The 20384-nt window shown below is 49.9% G+C and overlaps 1 protein-coding gene across 2 annotated transcripts; it reads left to right on the top strand.

The window, feature by feature from the left end:
- The first annotated feature begins 5663 nt into the window (after positions 1-5663).
- DDX20 (DEAD-box helicase 20) lies at positions 5664-19484 on the top strand. 2 transcript variants are annotated; one of them, XR_014793371.1, is made up of 12 exons: positions 5664-6269; positions 6655-6749; positions 11286-11454; positions 12738-12852; positions 12972-13114; positions 13260-13398; positions 13484-13542; positions 14811-14893; positions 15223-15328; positions 15444-15545; positions 16696-18211; positions 18440-19484. XR_014793371.1 is itself a non-coding variant. In XM_084866192.1 (11 exons), the coding sequence occupies exons 1-11, from the start codon at positions 5945-5947 to the stop codon at positions 17850-17852; spliced, it is 2493 nt and encodes an 830-aa protein (XP_084722318.1). In that variant the 5' UTR covers positions 5671-5944; the 3' UTR covers positions 17853-19484. The 2 variants fall into 2 exon arrangements, 1 of the variants encoding a protein (XP_084722318.1); XM_084866192.1 differs by having other exon boundaries at positions 5671-6269; positions 16696-19484.
- Positions 19485-20384: the final 900 nt, after the last annotated feature.

The following is a 20384-nucleotide window of genomic DNA, read 5'->3' as shown; positions in this document are numbered from 1 at the left end:
GGTGGGTCTCTGGTGCAGACACCTCAGGGTTCAGAGGTTTAAAATCCCAGTGGTAGAGCGTCGGCCTGCGGACTGAAAGGATCCAGGTTCGATTCCAGTCAAGGGCATGTACCTTGGTTACGGGCACATCCCCAGTAGGGGGTGCACAAGAGGCAGCTGATCGATGATTCTCTCTCATCGATGTTTCCGACTCTCTGTCCCTCTCTCTTCCTCTCTGTGAAAAACCAATAAAATATATTTAAATAAATAAATAAATAAATAAATAAATAAATAAATAAAATTCCGGAACAAATCTCTCCTCTGGCCGGTTCACCCTTCCCTGTCCCTCCTCTGCCAGGCAGCAGGAGCTCAGCGCCTCTGATCCAGGCAGCTCCCCTGAGAGAGCTCCCGAAGGTCATGGCGTCCTCAGGGGAATCCTTTCTGCCTTTGGCTCCTCCGAGTCACCTTCTCCCTTCGGGCTGGGCAGCGGACAGGTGCAGCCCTCCCGGGCCCCTTCGGGGTCCCCTCCCTGGCGTCCGCGTCTCCCCCAGACACCCAGCAGACAGCCTCCGCCTCGGGAGCCCGCAGTGATGGGCAGACACCCTCCTGACAGCCCGCGGGGACCCCTCCGATGCATAGTCTATGGAGTGCATCTCACCGGCTGACAGCCGCTTTATCAACTACACTCCACGTTCCCGCCTTCGGAGACGCCCCGGGCCTCCCCACCTAATAAATCACAGCCCCCCAGTCATTGTTAAGGGTCCCATCAGTCTCTAATAAAACCCTGCCAATAGGGCCGGGTTATTTATTATGCCGCCCAGAGGAGAATGAATGGGGCCCCTTCTCACACGGAGGAGAGCTAACGGGACGCCTTCCTCCCTCTGGACAGAGGCTGTGATGTTAGAGGCGGCAATTAATCACCGCGGGCCTGGGCGGAGGGCCTCCGGCTGGGGGGAGGGAGTGAGGGGGGGAGGGAGGGAGGGAAGGGACGGGGGGGGGGGGGCGGGGGAGGTCTGGCAGGTGAGTCACTGCGGGAGAGGTGGCCGCGCAGTGCTCAGGGCCCCGCCTTTGCTGTGCCCCCCCCCACCCCCACCCCAATTCCTGTGGGAAAGGGTGTCTGAAGGTGTGGTCGCCCCCTAGGCCAGGGGAGCAGCCCCTTCGGATTAAGCAGGATCCTGAAATGATAAATCCTGCCCAGGGGGCCAGGGATTAGTACTTGGTAAAAACTCGAGAGAACACGTTTATTGATGGTGCCAGCCCACTGAGCAGATGAACTGAATGAAGAATGAATGAATATAGGAGCCCGGCTGGCGTGGCTCAGTGGTTGAGCATCCACCTGTGAGCCAGGAGGTCAGGGTTCGATTCCTGGTGGGGCATGTATTCGGGTTGCAAGTTTGGTCCGCAGTGTGAAGCGTGCAGGAGGCAGCCGATCAAATGATTCTCATTATTTATGTTTCTATCCCTCTCTCCCTCTCTGGAATATAGGAGCCCTAACCAGTTAGTGGATAGAGCGTCGGCCTGTGGACTGAAGGGTCCCAGGTTCGATTCCGATCAAGGGCATGTGCCTTGGTTTCGGGCACATTCCCAGTAGGGGGCGTGGGGATTGAGAGAGCAACCCAAGCAGAATCCCACACTGACCTCCTGGTTCATGGGCGGATGCTCAACCACTGAGCCACACCGGCCGGGCAGCACTCATTTGACCTTCGTGGTGGGCAGACAAGGTCCTCCCTCAGGTGGGAGGGATGTGCCGCCGCAGCCTCGCTTCCTGCTAACTGCTGTCACACTTGCTCCCCTTCGCACGCTCGGAAGGTCTGCTTTCCCTAAACGACTGTAGCTGCTCCTGCTTCCACGCCTTTGCACAAACTGTTTCGTTTGCCCAGAATATCTCCCCAACGTGTCTGCCTGGGAGCTCTCCTCCCCGCTCACCGCCTGGCGAGCCCCTTACCTTCGCTTCAGCACCCGCCACGGGAGCCAGCCCCCGCCGGGGCGCCACGGGCCTTGGCTCTGTCCCCAGGGCTGCGGTCCGGGCGGAAATGCTGGCCTTTGGGACGAGGAGGAGGAGGACAGGGAGAAGAGAGCCATGGCTCTCTGAAGGCCAAGAGCTGTTTGCCTCGCCTTCTCAGAAGCGTGTCCTCTCCCCCACAGGATGGCCACGCGAGGAGCAAGGCAGGCCCTGGAAATGCAGTGCTGCTCGTGACGGTACCCGCCCCCGGAGACCTGGGGGTCCCTCCCCGATCAGCGCCTCCTCTGCGCCCGTGTCTCTCTCCCCGAAGGCAAGGGCTCTGTGTGTTGTCCTGCTTTGGTGTCTCCAGCGTTTGGCTGATTCCTCTGAGGTGCTCAGGAGATTTTTGTGGAAGGATGAAAAAGAGATGTTTGGGCATGGAATGCCAATGATAATGTTGCCTACCCTTCGTTGCTTTGAGTGTCAAATGAGAAAAAGTGGCTGTAAAAACTACCGTAGTACCTTCCGAAACTGGTTTGGCTCAGGGGATAGAGCGTCGGCCTGCGGACTGAAAGGTCCCAGGTTCGATTCTGGGCAAGGGCATGTACATTGGTTGCGGGCACATCCCCAGTAGGGGGTGTGCAGGAGGCAGCTGGTCGATGTTTCTCTCTCATCGATGTTTCTAGCTCTCTATCCCTCTCTCTTCCTCTCTGTAAAAAAAAATCAATAAAGTATATTAAAAAAAAAAACACCACCTAGTACCTTCCCTTCTTTTCACATTTCCCCACAGATCCTCACGCCCAGCGGGACCATGCCCCTGCCTTTATTTACATTAATTTCTTTCCCTCTGGGTACAGAAGTGAATGGATGGGGCCATTTGAACCTCAACATCCATTCTGAATCTGAGTCTTACTCCTACTTCGCTTGGCTCCCAGGTACCCGAGATGAGACAGGCTTTCCAGGCTGGGGACCCGCTGTGACTTTATCCCGGGACACCAGGAGGCAGACAAAAAAAAATAGTCCAACTAGTTTCTGTGCCTGGTCCTGTCATGCCTTACCAAGCTCTTCAATGGTCTCTTCTTACCTTTGTGTTTTTTCTCTACAGCACCAAAAAGTGTGCTCAACCACATCATTGCAATTTGTAGCTACTGAGGAAAACACTGTATTGATTTGTTTTTATTTTATTTTTAAAATATATTTTGATTTTTTACAGAGGATGGGAGAGGGATAGAAACATCAATGAGAGAGAAACATCCATCAGCTGCCTCCTGCACACTTCCTGCTGGGGATGTGCCTGCATCCAAGGTACATGCCTTGACTGGAATTGAACCTGGGACCTTTCAGTCCACAGGCTGATGCTCTACCCACTGAGCCAAACCAGTGAGGGCTGATTTGTGTTTTTAGTTATAGCAATACCATTCACTCCCGGGAACCCTACTGCAACCTGTGTGTCATAACCAACAAATACCGCAACAGAATGCTGCTAAAACTACAAGTGTTCTCGTCTGGAAAAACCAGTCTTTTTGTTTCTCTCGGTAGGAGAGCTGGGTCTTTGGCAGTGATGGTTTGAATTCTGCAAACCACTCCTGTGGGCCTGGAGACTCCACAGGGACTCTTGATCAAGAGGGTCAGCCACTCAATCAATGTTTATCAGGTCCACCACAGGCCTGGTGCTGGGCTGGAGAGCCCGGGGCAACCAAAACTCCTCCCTCCGGAAGCTCATGGGGGCTGCGGTGTGAGGGACAGACATGTAAACAGGGAACAAGCACATGGCAAGAGCTAGACGAGAAGTGTTTGCGGTGTGAAAGGGAGGCCCGGGGTGGACAGTGAGAAAGGTGGCCGTGAGGAACAGGATCTGAAGCTGGACCCAAACCGCCCGAGACACCCGCGTAAGGACAATCATGCCATCCCCTGTGGGCGGGTGGCTGGGTCGGGAAGAGGCTGGCGGGGGCATCCTTCAGGAGGCTGTTGCAATAGTTCGGATGATGCAGGGACCTAACGCAGGGCAGGTCAGGTGCTGTGGAGACGGGAGAAGAGGAACGGGAATGAAATACGTGGATTGTTAGAAAGGAGAGAGGGATGGTAGAAGGGTAATTGCCAGGTTTGTGAGACTTGGGGACCAGGTGGCTAAGAGAGGTGGGGTACCAGAGGAAGCCTGGCACCTTGCCTGCCCCCTCGCAGGAGGCCCCTTCTTTCCTGTGGACAGTTGACATTTTCTAATTTTTTTTAAAAAAATATTTTTTATTGATTTCAGAGAGTAAGGGAGAGGGAGAGAGAGGAACATCAATGATGAGAGAGAATCATTGATGGCTGTCTCCTGCACGCCCACACTGGGGATCAAGCCCGAAACCCAGGCATGTGCCCTTGACTGGAATTCAAGGCGGGACCCCCTTGAGTCTGCAGGTCGACGCTCTATCCACTGAGCCAAACCAGCTAGAGTGACATTTTCTAAATTTCTAAGCAAAAATGCATCTCTAGGACCCTCTTTCAGTGAGATTATCTTGCCAAAGTCCCTCCTATAAAGTTTGGAATCTGGGTCATCACTGAGTGGTGTGTGTGTGTGTGTGTGTGTGTGAACTATAAGGACCAGGATTATGATATAAGGACAAAGGAAAAAGTTGGATTTGGATGCAGAATTTTTTAGTTTGGAATTGTGAATGAGATCAAGTTGCAGACGTGGAGACACGCCTAAAGCTTGTTGTAGGACATCAGTCATTCAGTGAACAGTGAGCACTCACCGTGTCTGATTGCTCCTTTTCCGTCAGGGGCACGGCCCACAGCGGGACAGAACCGGCCTCTGTCCTCAGAGAGGCAGAGACACAATCAGCACGCCGCACTGCGGGCGGGGATTCCTGCCCCAGAGGAAAATGGAGCAGGAAGAAAGGCATGGGGAGCCGGCAGGGTGGGGAGCTCAGGGCGTTCAGAAAAGCCTCTTTGAAAAGGCGGTATCTGCCCTGACTGGTGTGGCTCAGTGGATAGAGCATCAGCCTGTGGATTGAAGGGTCCCGACCCGGTTCGATTCCGGTCAAGGGCATGTACCTTGGTTGTGGGCACATCCCCAGGTGGAGGTGTGCAGGAGGTGGCTGATCGATGTTTCTAACTCTCTATACCTCTCCCTTCCTCTCTGGAAAAAAAAAAAAAAAAAAAGAAAGAAAGAAAGGAAGGAAGGAAGGAAAAAAGGATGGAAGGAAGAAAAGGTGCTGAGCAGCGACCCAAAGTAGGGGAAGGTGGTGAAAAAGGAAGTTAGCACCCTAGGGGGGGAGAGGAGCCGCGCCCAGAAGGGTTCCATTGGAGACGTCTCTCAGGCATCCGCACGGAGCCGCGGAGCAGGCGGGCGGATGTCCCAGCCTCGCGTGCAGAGGCGGAGACAGGAGCTGGGGAGGCGTCAGGCCGCTTTCCAGCTTCGACGCCATTCACTCCTATCAGCGCTCGCGTGCCCGGTGCTGCGCTGGGGCTGCGACCTGCGATGAGGACATCGGTCCCGCGGACCGAGACCGGACCACGTGGTCCACGTCCCGCTGGGCTCCGGGCGCCTCCCGCGGGCGCAGAGGGGCGGCGAGCGGGCGCCGGAGTGGGAACGGCTGCGGGGCGCGCCGCGGAGGGCGGGCCGGGGGCCCGGGGCCGGGGGCCGGGGGGCGTGGCGTGCGGCGCGCGTCACAATGAGCGCGCGGGGCGGGCGTCGGACGCGGTGCGTGGCCGGAAGGACCCGCCCACAGAGGCCGGGAGGCGGGGCGGCGGCTCCAGCGCGGACGCGCGGCGCCCTCTGCAGGCCGCAGGCGGCGGCGCCTCGGTAGCCTCCCCTCTCCTCCCTCCGCCTGCCTCAGGCCGCTTGTTGTTTGCGGTTCACCTCCCCGGTTCCCCACCTCGCCTCTCCACGCCTCCGACTTCCGCCCGCCCCGCCCTCTTCCAGGCCGGGCGTGTCCGTGTCTCCGCGGAAGAGTGCTAATAAAGTTTTCCTTCTTCTCGCTCTCAGGCTCCCGCCCCGCCCCAAGTCCCGCGAGATCACGTGGCGCGGCTACTGCCATGGCGGCGGCGTTTGAAGCCCCGGCGGCCTTGGCTCCCGAGGAGAGCGCTGCGCCCCCGGAGGCTGTGGCGGAGCATGCGGCGGAGCCCGTGGGCGCCCCGGCCGCGGCCCGGGAGCCCCTCCGCCGGCCGGCGCGGGGCCTGCGGACGGCGCACGACGTCAGCGGCCCGCGGACCCGCACGGGGGACGTGCTGCTGGCCGAGCCCGCCGACTTCGAGTCGCTGCTGCTGTCGCGGCCGGTGCTGGAGGGGCTGCGGGCGGCCGGCTTCGAGCGGCCCTCGCCCGTGCAGCTCAAGGCCATCCCTTTGGGGCGCTGCGGGCTCGGTGAGGGCGGGGACCCGGGGCGCTGCGGGCTCGATGAGGGCGGGAGGGGAGGCCGGGGAGGCCGAGGGGGGCCCGTGGCGGCGGCGCGGTCCGGGGAGAGCCAGGCCGGCCCTGCGCGGGGTCGGCGGGGGTCGGCGCTGCCTGCGTTCCGGCCTCAGGCGATGAACTGCGGTAAAACGGGGGTGCGGTGCCCGGTGTCAGCTGGTTAAGGCCCGCTGCGCGCCGACACGTGGTTCTGAGGATGAACGGGAGGGGTTCGGGCACGGCCTGCGCTTTGGTGCGTTCACTAAATGCATCTGGAGCCCCGTCCAGCTCCGGGGTTCATGCGCGGCCCCTGAGCATCCTCAGCCGGCATGCCTGGTGCTCATTCTGCCTTCCTTTGCAGATTTGATTGTTCAGGCGAAGTCTGGCACTGGGAAAACCTGCGTCTTCTCCACCATTGCGTTGGACTCGCTTGTTCTCGAAAACTTAAGCACCCAGGTGAGTTCACCCGGAGGAGGGTGCGTTTCGTGGATTTTACCCCAGGTCAGATGAAGTACCAGTAGCTCCTCAGAAATAGATGGAAATGGAGGGATGACTGAGCGAAGCCACGTGAAAAGGATAAAAGTGAGACCTTAGGGCTGTCAACAGAAGAAACATACCGACCCGTAGGGAGTGTTTGTGGGTTTATTTGAGCCAAATGCCAGGAAGAGGACATCAAGAGATTGAGGGAATGCCCCAGAGCAGTGGTCAGCAAACTCATTAGTCAACTGAGTGGCAAACCGTGGCTCGGGAGCCGCAGTTTGCCGACCACTGCCCCAGAGAAGGGCAGTATTGCACCTTATTTTATACATTACAATCGAAAGAGAAGCTGCAGGTGGGTTACATGAAATTCACCGGTGCTAGATTAGGGAGGCGGGAGAAAGCAAAGTGGGGAAGCCCTTGGGATTGGATGAAAAGTACAATGATGGACACACTTTTACATAGGTGGGTACAGGAGCGTTAACGGTCGCTAATATGATGGCAATAACAATGAGGGTTTATGATCTCCCCCATGGATCATTGGTTGTGTCCTGCTGGGTCTGGAAAAAGGAGTTACCTTGACATCCAAAGGAATCTTCTATGATAATAAAAGCTGATGAGGCGGGTGGGGGCCAAGCCCCTTGCATGAATTTCATACATGGGGCCTCTAGTGTTACAGATTCGAAAGACAATAGACAGGCTTAGGTAAGGATTAATTTTTATCAGGGAAGATGCTAGCCTGGGACAGTGGTTGGCAAACTCACTAGTCCACAGAGCCAAATATCAACAGTTCGACGATTGAAATTTCTTTTGAGAGCCAAATTTTTTAAACTTAAACTTTTTCTAACGCCACTTCTTCAACATAGACTCGTCCAGGCGGTGGCATTTTGTGGAAGAGCCACACTGAAGGGGCCAAAGAGCCGCATGTGGCTCGAGAGCCTCGGTTTGCCAACCACTGGTCTAGGACATGACTGCCTGCCATAAGCTGCGTTTAGTTTAAAGTTTTAATTTCAAACGTCCTTCGTGGTGACTTTAGGTCTCTGAGTTTGCAAGGCCACCACAGGTGATTGAGTGGTGGCAGTGTGGCTGGTGACCGAGGATGCATTATTAGTTTCAGAAGCTAGGAATTTCCCATTATTACTGCATTTTAAATAGAATGTCATGTATGTCAGTTATGTCATTACTTGAGAATACAGGTTGAGGTTATTTTTTGTTTGCTGATCAGATTGTGGTGAGATTTAGCATTCGGCCTGATTCATGGCAGTGTGTGCCCTGGCTTTTGCTGATAACTGCAGGTGGCTCGTACCCCTCCGTGAATGTGTCACTGGTCTCCCATCTTCTAGGGCACATGTGTCAAACACAAGGCCCGCGGGCCAAATCCAGCCCGCCAGGCCTTGCAATGTGGCCCGCACCGCGCTGTCATCACTGCACTCCGCTGTCAGTTTATGACATTGTCAGTTTATGACTGTTCAGTAAACCATTCGGCCCGCGATTTAGGCTGGATTTTAGATTTTGGCCCCTTCTCTGATTGAGTTCGACACCCCTATTCTAGGGCATTTTTTCTGCCAAGGGCCGTTTGAATATTTATAACATCATTCTGGGGCCATACAAACTTAACAACTTAAAAAATGAGCCTGCTATTTAGTTAAGCATTTAATTAACTCACCCCTAATGCCTTGGCCCGAGGGCTGGACGTTCCCCCAGCCCTGAGAATCTGTTGAAGTAGGTCTAAGGCAGTGGTCCGCAAACTGTGGTTTGCTGCTCTGTTGACTAATGAATTTGCCAACCACTGGGAGAGGGGCTTAATCACAAGGAACAACAACAGCCTGTAATTATTGGAATCGAGAGTCTAGGTCAATGGTCGGCAAATTCATTAGTCAACAGAGTGGCAAACCGTGGCTCTCGAGCCGCAGTTTGCCGACCACTGCCCTAGGAGATGTATCTATACACATTGCTATGAGAGATGTCTGAGATTTTTCTGCCTGTACAAAAATATCTCCTAGGATTTTTATGGTTTCATGATCTATATTTAAGTCTTTTATCCATTTTGAGTTTATTCTTGTGTATGGTGAAAGTTGGTGGTCTAGTTTCATTTTTTTGCATGTATCTACCCAGTTTTCCCAACATTTTTGTCTTGCTCCTATTCTTAAGGGAAACACTTTTAGTGTTTGCCCATTGAGGTTGGCTTTAGGTTTGTCATATATTACCTTTATTATATTGAGGTATGATCCCTCTATTCCTACTTTACTGAGAGTTTTATCAAAAAAGGGTGCTGGGTTTTATCAAATGCTTTTTCTGCATCTATTGATATGATCATGTGGTTTTTATCTTTCAGTTTGTTTATGTGATGTGTCACGTTTATTGATTTGCAAATGTTGTATCAGCCTTACATCCCTGGGGTAAATCCCACTTCGCCATGGTGTATGATCTTTTTAACATATTGCTGGATTCGATTTGCTAATATTTTGTTGAGGATTTTAGCATCTATGTTCATCAGGGATATGGCCTGTAATTTTCTTTCTTTGTAGTATCTTTATCTGGTTTTGGAATTAGGATAGTGTTGGCTTCTTAAAAGAGCTTGGAAGTTTTTAAATTACTGTTTCAGTTTCAGTTGTTATTGGCCTACTCAGGTTTTCTGATTCTTCCCGATTGAGTTTTGGAAGAGTGTATGGTGGTTTTGTTTTTTTTTGTCAATCCTCACCCAAGGATATTTTTCTATTGATTTGTAGAGAGAGTGGAAGGGGGTGAGAGAAAAAGAGAAACATTGATGTGAGAAACACTCATTGATTGGTTGTCTCTTATTTGCTCTTGACCGGAATCGAACCTGGGACCCTTCAGCCTTAAGGCCAACACTCTATCCACTAAGCATACTGGCTAGGGCTCCTTTCCTTCTTTTGTTTCTTCTCTCCCCCCCCCCCCCCCCCCCCCCCCCCCGCTTTGATTTTTCTTCACAACAATTATTTCCTGCTATTATTTATATACTAGAGGCCCAGTGCACGAAATTCGTGCACTCAGGAGAAGGGGTCCTCTCAGCCTGGCCTGTGCTCTCCTGAAGTCTGGGAGCTGTCACCGCTGCACTGTCAGCCCAGATTCTGACTGAGCAGTGCTCCCCATGTGGCAGCTCACTGACCACTAGGAAAAGCTCCTGCATTGAGCATCTTCCCCCTGGTGGTCAGTGCATGTAATAGCAACTGGTTGTTATACTCTTCAGTTAATTTGCGTATTACCTTTTATTATATAGGATGTTTGTTTATTGTATATCTTAATTGTTAGTTGTATATCTTATCAGTGTGTGGGCTTAGTGGTTGAGTGTCAACCTATGCACCAGTTCTCAGTTCGATTCCTGGTTAGGGCACATGCCTGGGAGGGAAGGAGGCAGCCGATCAATGATTCTCTCTCATCATTGATGTTTCTAAGCCACTCTCATTCCCTTCCTCTCTAAAATCAATAAAAGTAAATGTGGTTTTTTTTTCTCAAATAAAATTTTTATAAAAAGAATGGAAGTGTCATTAGAGCAAAGATTTTGTACCATTAAATGTTGACTTCACAGCAATTTGTATGTTGCTTAGAACATAGTAGGTTCTTATTTAATACTAGAGGCCCAGCGCACAAAATTTGTGCATGGGTGTGGCCAGCGATCGAAGCATGAGTGTCACATGTAAGGGCAGGTCCCAGCTGACCTCTGGGGCCTGGTCAGCATCCTGGGCCCTCATGCACCCTCTTCTGCCTGAATCATGGCGCCGAAGTCCCCACGTGGAGGTGCCGGTGAGTGTGGCCATATGCTGCAGGCTGGGGTGCAGCGTGGGCCTCTGGGCTGCACTCTCTCCTGGCTGGCCTCGCAGACCAGCTCCTGTGTGAACCCACGGGGAGCCCTGTGGTCTCAGCGGCTGCAGCCTGGCTCACCCAGATAAGTGGGTGGGCTGCGGGTTGGACTCCTGGCACCTGAGTGCAGGGGCTTCCCCAGGGCGTGAGCCCTGGTGTCCCAGGGGAGGGTAGCGGGGGGACTGAGAGTGAGCTCGGCGGACACCCTACATTCTCATCACACCTCCACCCCTGTTACCATTGCCCCCAGGTAGCCTGTCAGAGGTTGCAGCTCTCTGCTGGGGTGCTGCAGGAGGTTGGTTGTTGCCAAGGGATGGGGTGACCAGGGCCTGCCGGTTGCTCGTTTGCCATCTGTGGGGTGATGAGTTGGGGTGATCAGGCCCCTGCTCGCAGCTGCCTTGGCCTGGCACCGCCCACTCACCTGCTCCACCATCTTGCACCAGTCCCTCTCTTGTCGTGGTCCGAAGCACCTCCATTGCTGCTCGCTGCCAGCACGCGCCACCCCCTGGTGGTCAGTGCATGTCATACCAAGCAGCCTAACTCCTGGTTGAACAGTTTGCATATTAGACTTTTATTATATAGGATTTGCTTAATGAATAAACTGATAATTCATAGGAAAATAGCTCATCATAGATGTCATTCACATGAACTTATTTGATTGACTCGCTAAAGGTGTATTTTACATTTTCTTAGATTTTGATCTTGGCGCCTACAAGAGAAATTGCTGTACAGATACATTCCGTTATCACGGCCATTGGAGTGAAAATGGAAGGCTTGGAGTGTCATGTCTTTATTGGAGGGACTCCTTTACCTCAAGACAAAACCCGACTTAAAAAGTGTCATATTGCCGTTGGATCTCCTGGTAAGGTATCAATGCCTGTTCGTAATTGGAGCTTTTAGGAACTGAACATTTATTTAAAATACATGTTTTTATTGATTTTTAGAGAGTGGAAGGGAGAGGGATAAAGAGATAGAAACATTGATGAGAGAATAGCATCATTGATGGGCTGCATCCTGCACAGCCCCTACTGGGGATGTGTCCTGACTGGGGATCGAACCGGTGACCTCTTGGTTCATGGGTCATGTTCAACCACTGAGCCACATTGCCTGGGCTAGAGACCGTCCTAAGAGACCGTCCAGCCAGTAGCTATGATGCACACTGACCACCAGGGGGCAGATGCTCAATGCACAGGCATGGAAACATGGAACAGACTGATGAATCTCAGAGGGAAGGGGTGAGAAGGGAGGGTGGAAAGAGATTAACCAAAGATCTTATATGCATACTAGAGGGCCGGTGCATGGATTTGTGCACTGGTGGGGTTTCTCAGCCTGGCCTGCGGGGATTGGGTCTATACCAGCAGTCCAACGTCCTCCAAGGATTGCGCGAGGGTGTAGGCCAGGCCAAGGGACCCCACCAGTGCACGATCCGTGCACCCGGCCTCTAGTATGACAATAATTAATATTGCACCCTAACTGGCTTGGCTCAGTAGATAGAGCATCGGCCTGTGGACTGTCCCAGATTCAGTTCTGGTCAGGGGCACATGCTCCTGTTGTGGGCTCGATTCCCAGTGCGTGCGTGCAGGAGGCAGCTGATCAGTGATTCTCTCTCATCACTGATGCTTCTATCTCTCCCTCTCCTATCTGAAATCAACAAAAATATATTTAAAAACAAAACAGTAATATTGCAGTCTTTGATAATTGTGACAATTAATTACACCAATGAAGTGGAGATACATGACTGGATTGCCGGCAGAACTGATGAACTCTACATTCCTAAGGCTGGTGAAAAACCATGGGGTAGGCGTCTGAGAACAAGAGGCATGAGGTGACTTTCAGGAAGCCTCTTAAGCCATGCATTGGGTTATTTGTTTTAATCATTCAGTCATGGATCACTCAGAGTCTAGCATTCAGTCCCTCAGCCATTCAAGTTTTTGATAGGAATAGTATATTTTCCATACTTATTGCTAATGAAATATGAGGGGGGGAAATGGAGTTAGGTAAGATCAGAACTCAGAATTTCTGATTTGTGGTTTAATGTATAAATGAAGATTGTGCCAGGAGAGTCAGCAATACAACCTCTAGAGTGGCATTGGCTGAGACTTGCACAAATTTGTTTCATCATAAATATTTCTTTTTTTAATTTAGGCAGAATTAAACAACTGATAGAGCTTGACTACTTGAACCCAGGCAGTGTACGTCTCTTTATTCTGGATGAAGCGGATAAGCTCTTAGAAGAAGGCAGCTTCCAGGAGCAAATAAAGTAAGACATACAACTAACTTGACTGTTAAAATGGTGCCCCAAAGGGTCTGCCTGTAGCTTTTCCAGGCGGCGATTACTGCCTGAATCGTCTCTAAGGCCTGTGTTCTTCTGTTTTGCAGTTGGATTTATTCTTCCTTGCCTGCCAGTAAACAGATGGTGGCAGTATCAGCTACTTACCCAGAATTTTTGGCTAATGCCTTGGCAAAGTACATGAGAGATCCCACTTTTGTAAGGCTCAATTCCAATGACCCAAGTCTCCTAGGTATGTATAGACATTGGATACTTACATTGCCGGTGTGTGGTTCTCTGGAATTTTCCTTTGTGCCTAGTTGTCTATTGCTTTTATATTTGCTCTTATGGGATTGCAGCTCTCGGTGTTGTAACAGACGCTCTGGGCTTCTTCATAGGTTTGAAGCAGTATTACAAGGTCGTCAATTTGTACCCGATGGCCCATAAGATCTTTGAAGAAAAGGCTCAGCATTTACAGGAACTGTTCAGCAGAATTCCGTTTAATCAAGCCTTAGTCTTCTCTAATTTACACAGCAGGTACTTACCTTAAAAGGTCATCTGGGGGAAATAAAAGAACAGGCGTGGGCGGCGTCTGTAAAATGATCACTGTTATTTCTCACAGAGCACAGCATCTGGCGGATGTCCTCTCTTCCAAAGGCTTTCCTGCAGAGTGCATTTCAGGTGAGCTCGTCCTCGGTCCTTTTGGGACCTGACTCTCGGGTCACGAGGCAGAGGCACCACTTCCTGAGTTGTCTTGTGAGTGTGAGGCTGCGTTGAGTCTTCAGAGTAAAGGGAATTCCAGGTTCATTTTTCATTGGGATTTTTAAAATACATATTTTTACTGATTTCAGAGAAGAAGGGAGAGGGAGAGATAGAAACATATCAGTATATTTCTTTAAGAAGTAATTTGGTATATAATAAAAAAAATTAGGAAACTGGATTTATATTCACACACAGTTTGTTTTTGTCATCTTAAGAGGAAATATTTTGCTTCTTGACAATCATTGCTAAAATGTTAAGAATTGCCAACTGAACTGACTGTTTCATGGTAGGCAAAAGTGATTCATTTTGACACAAAGCTAAATTATTACTGCTGGTTTAGTAGGAATAAAAGCTTTCAAGGAATGTTTGATCAGTGAGAGCCATTTTAGAGGGTTAATTTTTTAAAGATATATTTTTTATTGATTTGGGAGAGGGGGAGAGAGAGAAAAAAAAAATCAATGATGAGAGAGAATCATGGATTGGCTGTCTCCTGCCCACTTCCTACTGGGGATTGAGCCCGCAACCTTGGCCAGAATCGAAACTGGGACCCTTTAGTCTGCAGGCCGACACTACTGAGTCAAACCGGCTAGGCCTAGAGTTTTAATTTTTATTTTTATTGGTTTCAGAGAGGGGAAAAGAGAAACATCAATGATGAGCACAAATCTTCGATCAGCCGCCTCTTGCTGGGGACGGAGCATGACCTCCTGGTTCATAGGTTGATTCTCAACCACTGAACCATGCCTGCCAGGCCTTTTTAGAGTGTTGATTGGTATCTCAGCTTAGTCTTTACCCTGTTAGCTTGTTTAGTCCTGGTATATCATGTGATACTGGGGAGACTATTTTCTGATGGACTAATATTTTGAGTATAGATCACACTTCAACACCAAATTTATAAATAGCCAATTAAAGCAATTTTATTTTTCTAAGAATTGTTATACTTCACATGTGACTTTGCAGATATAATATTGTATATGCAGGCATAACTTAATCACCATTTAAAATTGACATTTAAAATTTCTGGTGAATTGCCTAATCATATTTTAGAAGTTTCTGATTGTAAGTCTTAATCTGGATTTGCATATAAGGACAACATTAGCTTTGCTTGGTATATTTTTAAACTGTTAAGACTGGGAGTTACGATTCCTGCTTTCTGTGGATTTGATAATTGTGTGCTTGGGTCTTTTTAGGCAACATGAATCAGAATCAGCGTCTCGATGCTATGGCTAAACTGAAGCAGTTTCATTGCAGAGTCCTCATCTCCACAGATTTGGTAGATATCCTCTCAGTTTGGGTGACTAATCTCCTTGTATGTTCTGTTGTCATACGTACAGATTTCATCTGTCATTTTATGTAAGTGCATCTGATGAGCATTCCAGAAGATGGTTCTCTTTGCAGTGCTAGGGAATTGCTTTTTAATAATAATTTACATTTTCATTTTTGTTCTTGAAATTAGTCACAGAAATGAATTTTTTTTTTTCTTTCTCCCTCCAAAATATCTTCCTGTTCTTAATTTGGCTCCTGGTTAGACTAGAATAAGGTGGTGTATGTTGGTACCCATGCTACAGGTAATGAGACAAACAGTTCTCTTTCTCGATTCAGACTTCCCGCGGGATTGATGCTGAGAAGGTGAATCTGGTTGTGAATCTGGACGTGCCAGTGGACTGGGAGACATACATGCATCGGATTGGCAGGGCTGGCCGTTTTGGTAAATAGAAAAGTTGGGTGCTTTGTTGAAGGGGGAAATCTGGAATGTGACAGTGGACTTGGGGTGCCATTTAGGTGAAAATGATTTACTACTTACCAGTCCCTCTGTGCTGTAGGTACGTTGGGATTGGCAGTGACCTACTGTTGCCGGGGAGAAGAAGAAAATACGATGATGAAAATTGCCCAGAAATGTAATATCAACCTTTTGCCTTTACCAGGTATATTTTGTCTGTTTCATTTTGCTATCAAAATAATAGTGGTAATGATGAGAGGCCTAATAAAAATAACCGCTAACAGAATACTTACGTCATCTCAGGCATTGCTCCACGCACTTGACGTGTGCTAACTCGTTTAATTCTCACCACCGTCCTGGGAGGTGTGTGCTGTTCCTGTGTGTGTTTTGTAGATGTGGATACGGAGGGGTGGAGAGGTTAGGTACTTTGCCTAAGGTCTTTCAGCTAATGAACAGCAGGGAGAAGATCGCAAGCTGACTATTGGCATGTGAAAAATGTCTTAACTACATGTTAGTGTGTAGCCTTGTAATTTGATTTCACTGTTTTCTAAAAGGGGAATGTTTTACCTCCTGTCGCGGTGAAGGCAGTTCTTGCCGTATTCTCTTTTGTCACCATGGGGAAGGAATAGCATCTTTCAAACTCTGTTTTGAAATTTTTGAAATGTTTTCTTTTGATTTTAATGACTCATTTCTCAAACTGCTCTTTTTAAGTGGCATCTTAGAAAGTGTGTGTCTGAAACTTATTAATGACCTCTTGAAAACAAAAACCCTAAAAACTTATGTGGAAATATAGCTCATTTGCTGTGTTAGTTTATGCTTGTTAGTGTATATATTGGTCTACATATGTGTATATATACACACTCATAACTGTATACTTGTATGTCCTTATGTATAAAAGTAAAGGCCCAGTGCACAAATTCGTGCATGAATTTTTGCACGGGTGGGGTTCCGGCCAGCCAGCCCTGATGGGGCCTATTGGGCCGGGCCAGCTGCGGGAAGGGACTGCAGGTGGTTGGCCGAGTGGCTCAACCCCTGATTGGGGTGTTGGGAGCCCATCAGGAGTGGAGCCAACTCGGGGAAGGGGCTGTGGGAGGGCTCCAGGGCGTGTCCGGCCATCTTGCTCAGTCCCTATTGGCCAGATCCCAGCAGCAAGCTAACCTACTAGTCAGAGCGTCTGTCCTCTGGGTGGCCAGTGCATGTCATAGTGAGCAGTTGAGCGGCCTTAGCATATTATGCTTTTGTTGGTCGAAAGGATGACTGGACACTTAGCATATTAGGCTTTTATTATGAAACCATTCAGAAAATGCTGGTTTAGAGCAGCTGGAGAATGTTAATATGTTACTTCTTTTTTGTAGATCCCATTCCTCCTGGTCTGATGGAAGAATGCTTGGATTGGGATGTGGAGGTTAAAGCTGCTGTGCATACAAATGGCTTAGCAAGCGTACCCAGCCAGCCCCTGAGAAAGCAAATGCAGAAAATAGAGAGAACCTCCCAAACTCAGAAGGCTCATGGTAACCACATGGCTTCTTGTAGAAACACTTCCGTATCTGCACTGTCAGTCAGATCCAAAAACACCACCAAACAGAAGCTTCCTGTGAAAAGCCGCTCGGAGTGTGGAATCCTTGGAAAAGCGGAATCACCGAAAGCATCGGGCGGGGCCCTGCCGCTGGAGGAGCAAGAGCAGCATTCTGCTGAGAGCCCTGCAGGCGGCGCCAGCAGCCAGCCCCCGGCCAGAGAGGACGCCCCTGCGGCACTCCCCCAGATCCCGTGTCTGTCCTCCTTTAAGACCCACCCGCCGTGTGCGCTGACGTTCGCGGAATTGTCGGAGGATTATGAACACTACCTTCAGGAGGGGCTGGAGAAGCCGGTGGAGATCATCAGGCACTACACGGGGCCTGGGGATCAGGCCGGGAACCCCCACAACGGCTTTGTGAGGAGCGGGATTGCTGAAGAGAGGGTGCGGGCGTTGGCAAGTAGTAGTCAGTCTGGAGACTCCGAGAGCGACAGCGGCTCTTACAGCTCAAGGACTTCTTCCCAGAGCAAAGGAAATAAGTCCTTCGTGGAAGGCTCTTCCGACATTCCGGTGAGAGACACGGCGTCGACGCCTGCGGCTGACCGCCCGTATCCGGAACCACCTCCGGATGGAAGCGACACCCCGAGTCTGGGAGAGTGTCAGGAGTCACCGGAGGCCCAGACCAAAGCGAGGCAGAAAGCGGGGGCTGGCCAGAGGGCTAAGCAGAGCCGCAGGAGCCCTCGGCGCTCCTCCCATCGGCCGCAGGCAGAGCCCCAGGAAGACGAGTGGTCTGTCTGCCAGAGGGACGCCCAGGCGGGTTTTCCTGGGCCCTATCAGGACTACGAGGAGTACTGGAGAGCTTACTACAGGGCCTGGCACGAGTACTATTCTGCCGCTTCTCAGTCCTATTACTGGAACGCTCAGCGGCACCCCGGGTGGATGGCGGCCTATCACATGAATACCATTTACCTGCAGGAAATGATGCGCGGCAGCCAGTGATGGCCACACCTCAAACCACCCGGAGCATCAGCCAGCGAGGCCTCTGAATAGCCGTCCTCTGTGACCTAGAGCAGAGTGGCCTCCGAGTGGCACTTTTGAGGAGCTTGGCAAGTCTTAGAGGCTTTCTGCTGGGATGTCTTTATTTTCAGATTGTTTGACCTACTGGGCATATTAGGAAACTTCATGGGCCAAAGAGCTAAAAGGTCCCAGGGGTGCCATTTTCTACAAGCCATTCCAAAAACAAACATTTGAAACGACTGCTCTATCACTGCTTACTTAAATAAAAACAGTTGAGGTTTGAAAACGGTGAGTTTATGCTGCGGAGTTCTTTACGAAAGTCGGGCTGCGCTTCCGTAGAGGTATGTACGTTCCTGTGGAGATGTCCAAGTGCACGGTCAGGTGCTCCCCTTTCTTTTAGGCTTAGGAAGGAGCACACGCTGCTTCCGACTTTCCCAGTGGTGCTTGGTTTGATGCTCTCTGCTTCCAGTAAACTTACTTGTTTTAAACTTATTTTACTTAACAGTAAAATACAGACTTAGCCGACTGTGTTGACATCTTGTTCATCTGTTGACTATCCTGTTTCTAAGATTCTGAACGTGGCCCACTTCGTCACACTGCACTCCACAGCTGAGCACGTCAGCGCGGGCTCCATTCTGTTTCACAGGAAGAGGAGCAGCTTTTCAGCTTGGTTAGTTTTTGGATCTTTTTATGTATCTGATGAGAGCTATGTCCCAGAAAAGTCACCTGTTATATAAACCGAAATTGGATGTGTAATCCCAAGGGGTCCCAGGACCCTCTGAGCCCACGAGGAGCCGCGGTGGAGAGCAGCCTCCTGCTGCTGGTGGCTGTGGGGGGGCCCTCGCTCTGTGTGGGAAGGGTTTGGTGGGAGCTGGAGCTCCGTGTGTCTAGTCTTGTGCATTCTAGAGCTTCCCTCCAGTTCTTACCTAGTACTAGGGCCTAAGCGAAGGCATTTTTCTGTGATATACACCTATAAGTTATGATTTAGAAAAATGTATTTGGAACTTAATCTTTCATTTCTTCTCTACGGCAGTCCTGCCAGGTAACACATTTGGCTCCGGGCCTTTTCTGTGAGCTGTGTTTGTGTGAGAGAATCCCTTTTGGGTAGCGTCTGTATTTAGTTTTGAAAAGGAAAGCTCTCTGCTCCTGTGTACATACGTGGCTAGGCGGCATAATCATTTTCCCTCAGGGCTGTGAGCACACATCCGAGGCCATTGTCATTACCATCCCGCAGTCACGTAGCACAGTCCCAAAGTTCTGTTTAACGTGGATTCCTGTCGCTTGGGGTGGCCAGTGGTAGGGTTTGCTTAGGGGTGGCAGTATCGCCAAATTAGAGTGAATGAATTAACACTTAAGTAATAAATCCATAATGAGGACCAGTATGTCAGGAGAGACAAATTGCTCATTTAAATAAAAGCCTGTCCGTTGCTATATAATTGAACGTACCTCTCTATCCTTTGCCCCTCAATGTAGCCAAGTGCGCAGTTTGTCATTGCTGGGTGATTTTAAGTAGGGCACCGCTGCCTCTTAATTAGAAATGAGGTTACCCATTAGTCTCAGAATTAATTGGATTCTCTTTTAAGGTTTGTCATATTTTGTGTTTGTCTTTTTTTTTTTTTTTTTTAATAAAAAACTAGAGGCCCAGTGCACGGATTTTGGGGGGGCCATCCCTCAGCCCCACCCATGCCTTCTCGCAGTCCGGGAGCCCTCGGGGTATGTCCATCAGCTGGACATCCTTAACGAGGCTCCCCCCACTGCTGCTGTGTTTGCCAGCTGGGAGCCGGGCTGTGGGACCGCACTGACCACCAGGGGGCAGCTCCTGCATTGAGCGTCTCTCCCCTGGTGGTCAGTGCACATCGTAGTGACCAATCGTTCCACTGTTTGGACAATTTGCGTATTAGCCTTTTATTATATAGGATAACCTGGAGGTGAGCATATGCATAACGTGAAAATTTTACTAATTGTTTCCATTGGGTTTGCTGGCATTTACCAGTCTAGGTGTATGTCCTATTACTAGTAAGAGAAAATACTTTCTGGCTAGGGAAAAGAATTATTTTGTGACTAGAGTCTTGATAAATGCAGGTAATTTGTGGAATGGGCTAAATATCTGACGACAGCTTTTCAAGTTGGGCTTAATCTAAGTTAAGTTAGGCTGGTGTTGGTAACATAGAGAAGTCTTTGGGAAACCTGCGTTGGATAATTCTGACTTAGAAATAGAATATAAATTGCCAAGACCGGTTTGGCTCAATGGATAGAGCGTCGGCTTGGGGACTGAAGGGTCCCGGGTTCGATTCCGGTCAAGGGCATGTACCTTGGTTGTGGGCATATCCCCAGTAGGGGGTGTGCAAGAGGCAGCTGATCGATGACTCTCTCTCATCGATGTTTCTAATTCTCTATCTCTCTCCCTTCCTCTCTGTACAAAATCAATAAAATATATTTAAAAAAAAAAAAAAAAAAAAAAAAAAAAAAGAAATAGAATATAAATTATGATTTGGGGGTAATTTAAAAGCAATA

Source organism: Pipistrellus hanaki, assembly GCF_964339955.1.
Source record: "Pipistrellus hanaki genome assembly, chromosome: 18".
Lineage (NCBI taxonomy): Eukaryota > Metazoa > Chordata > Mammalia > Chiroptera > Vespertilionidae > Pipistrellus > Pipistrellus hanaki.
The sequence above is the reverse complement of the archived record's forward strand: the minus strand, read 5'-3'. Positions and strand labels throughout refer to the sequence as shown.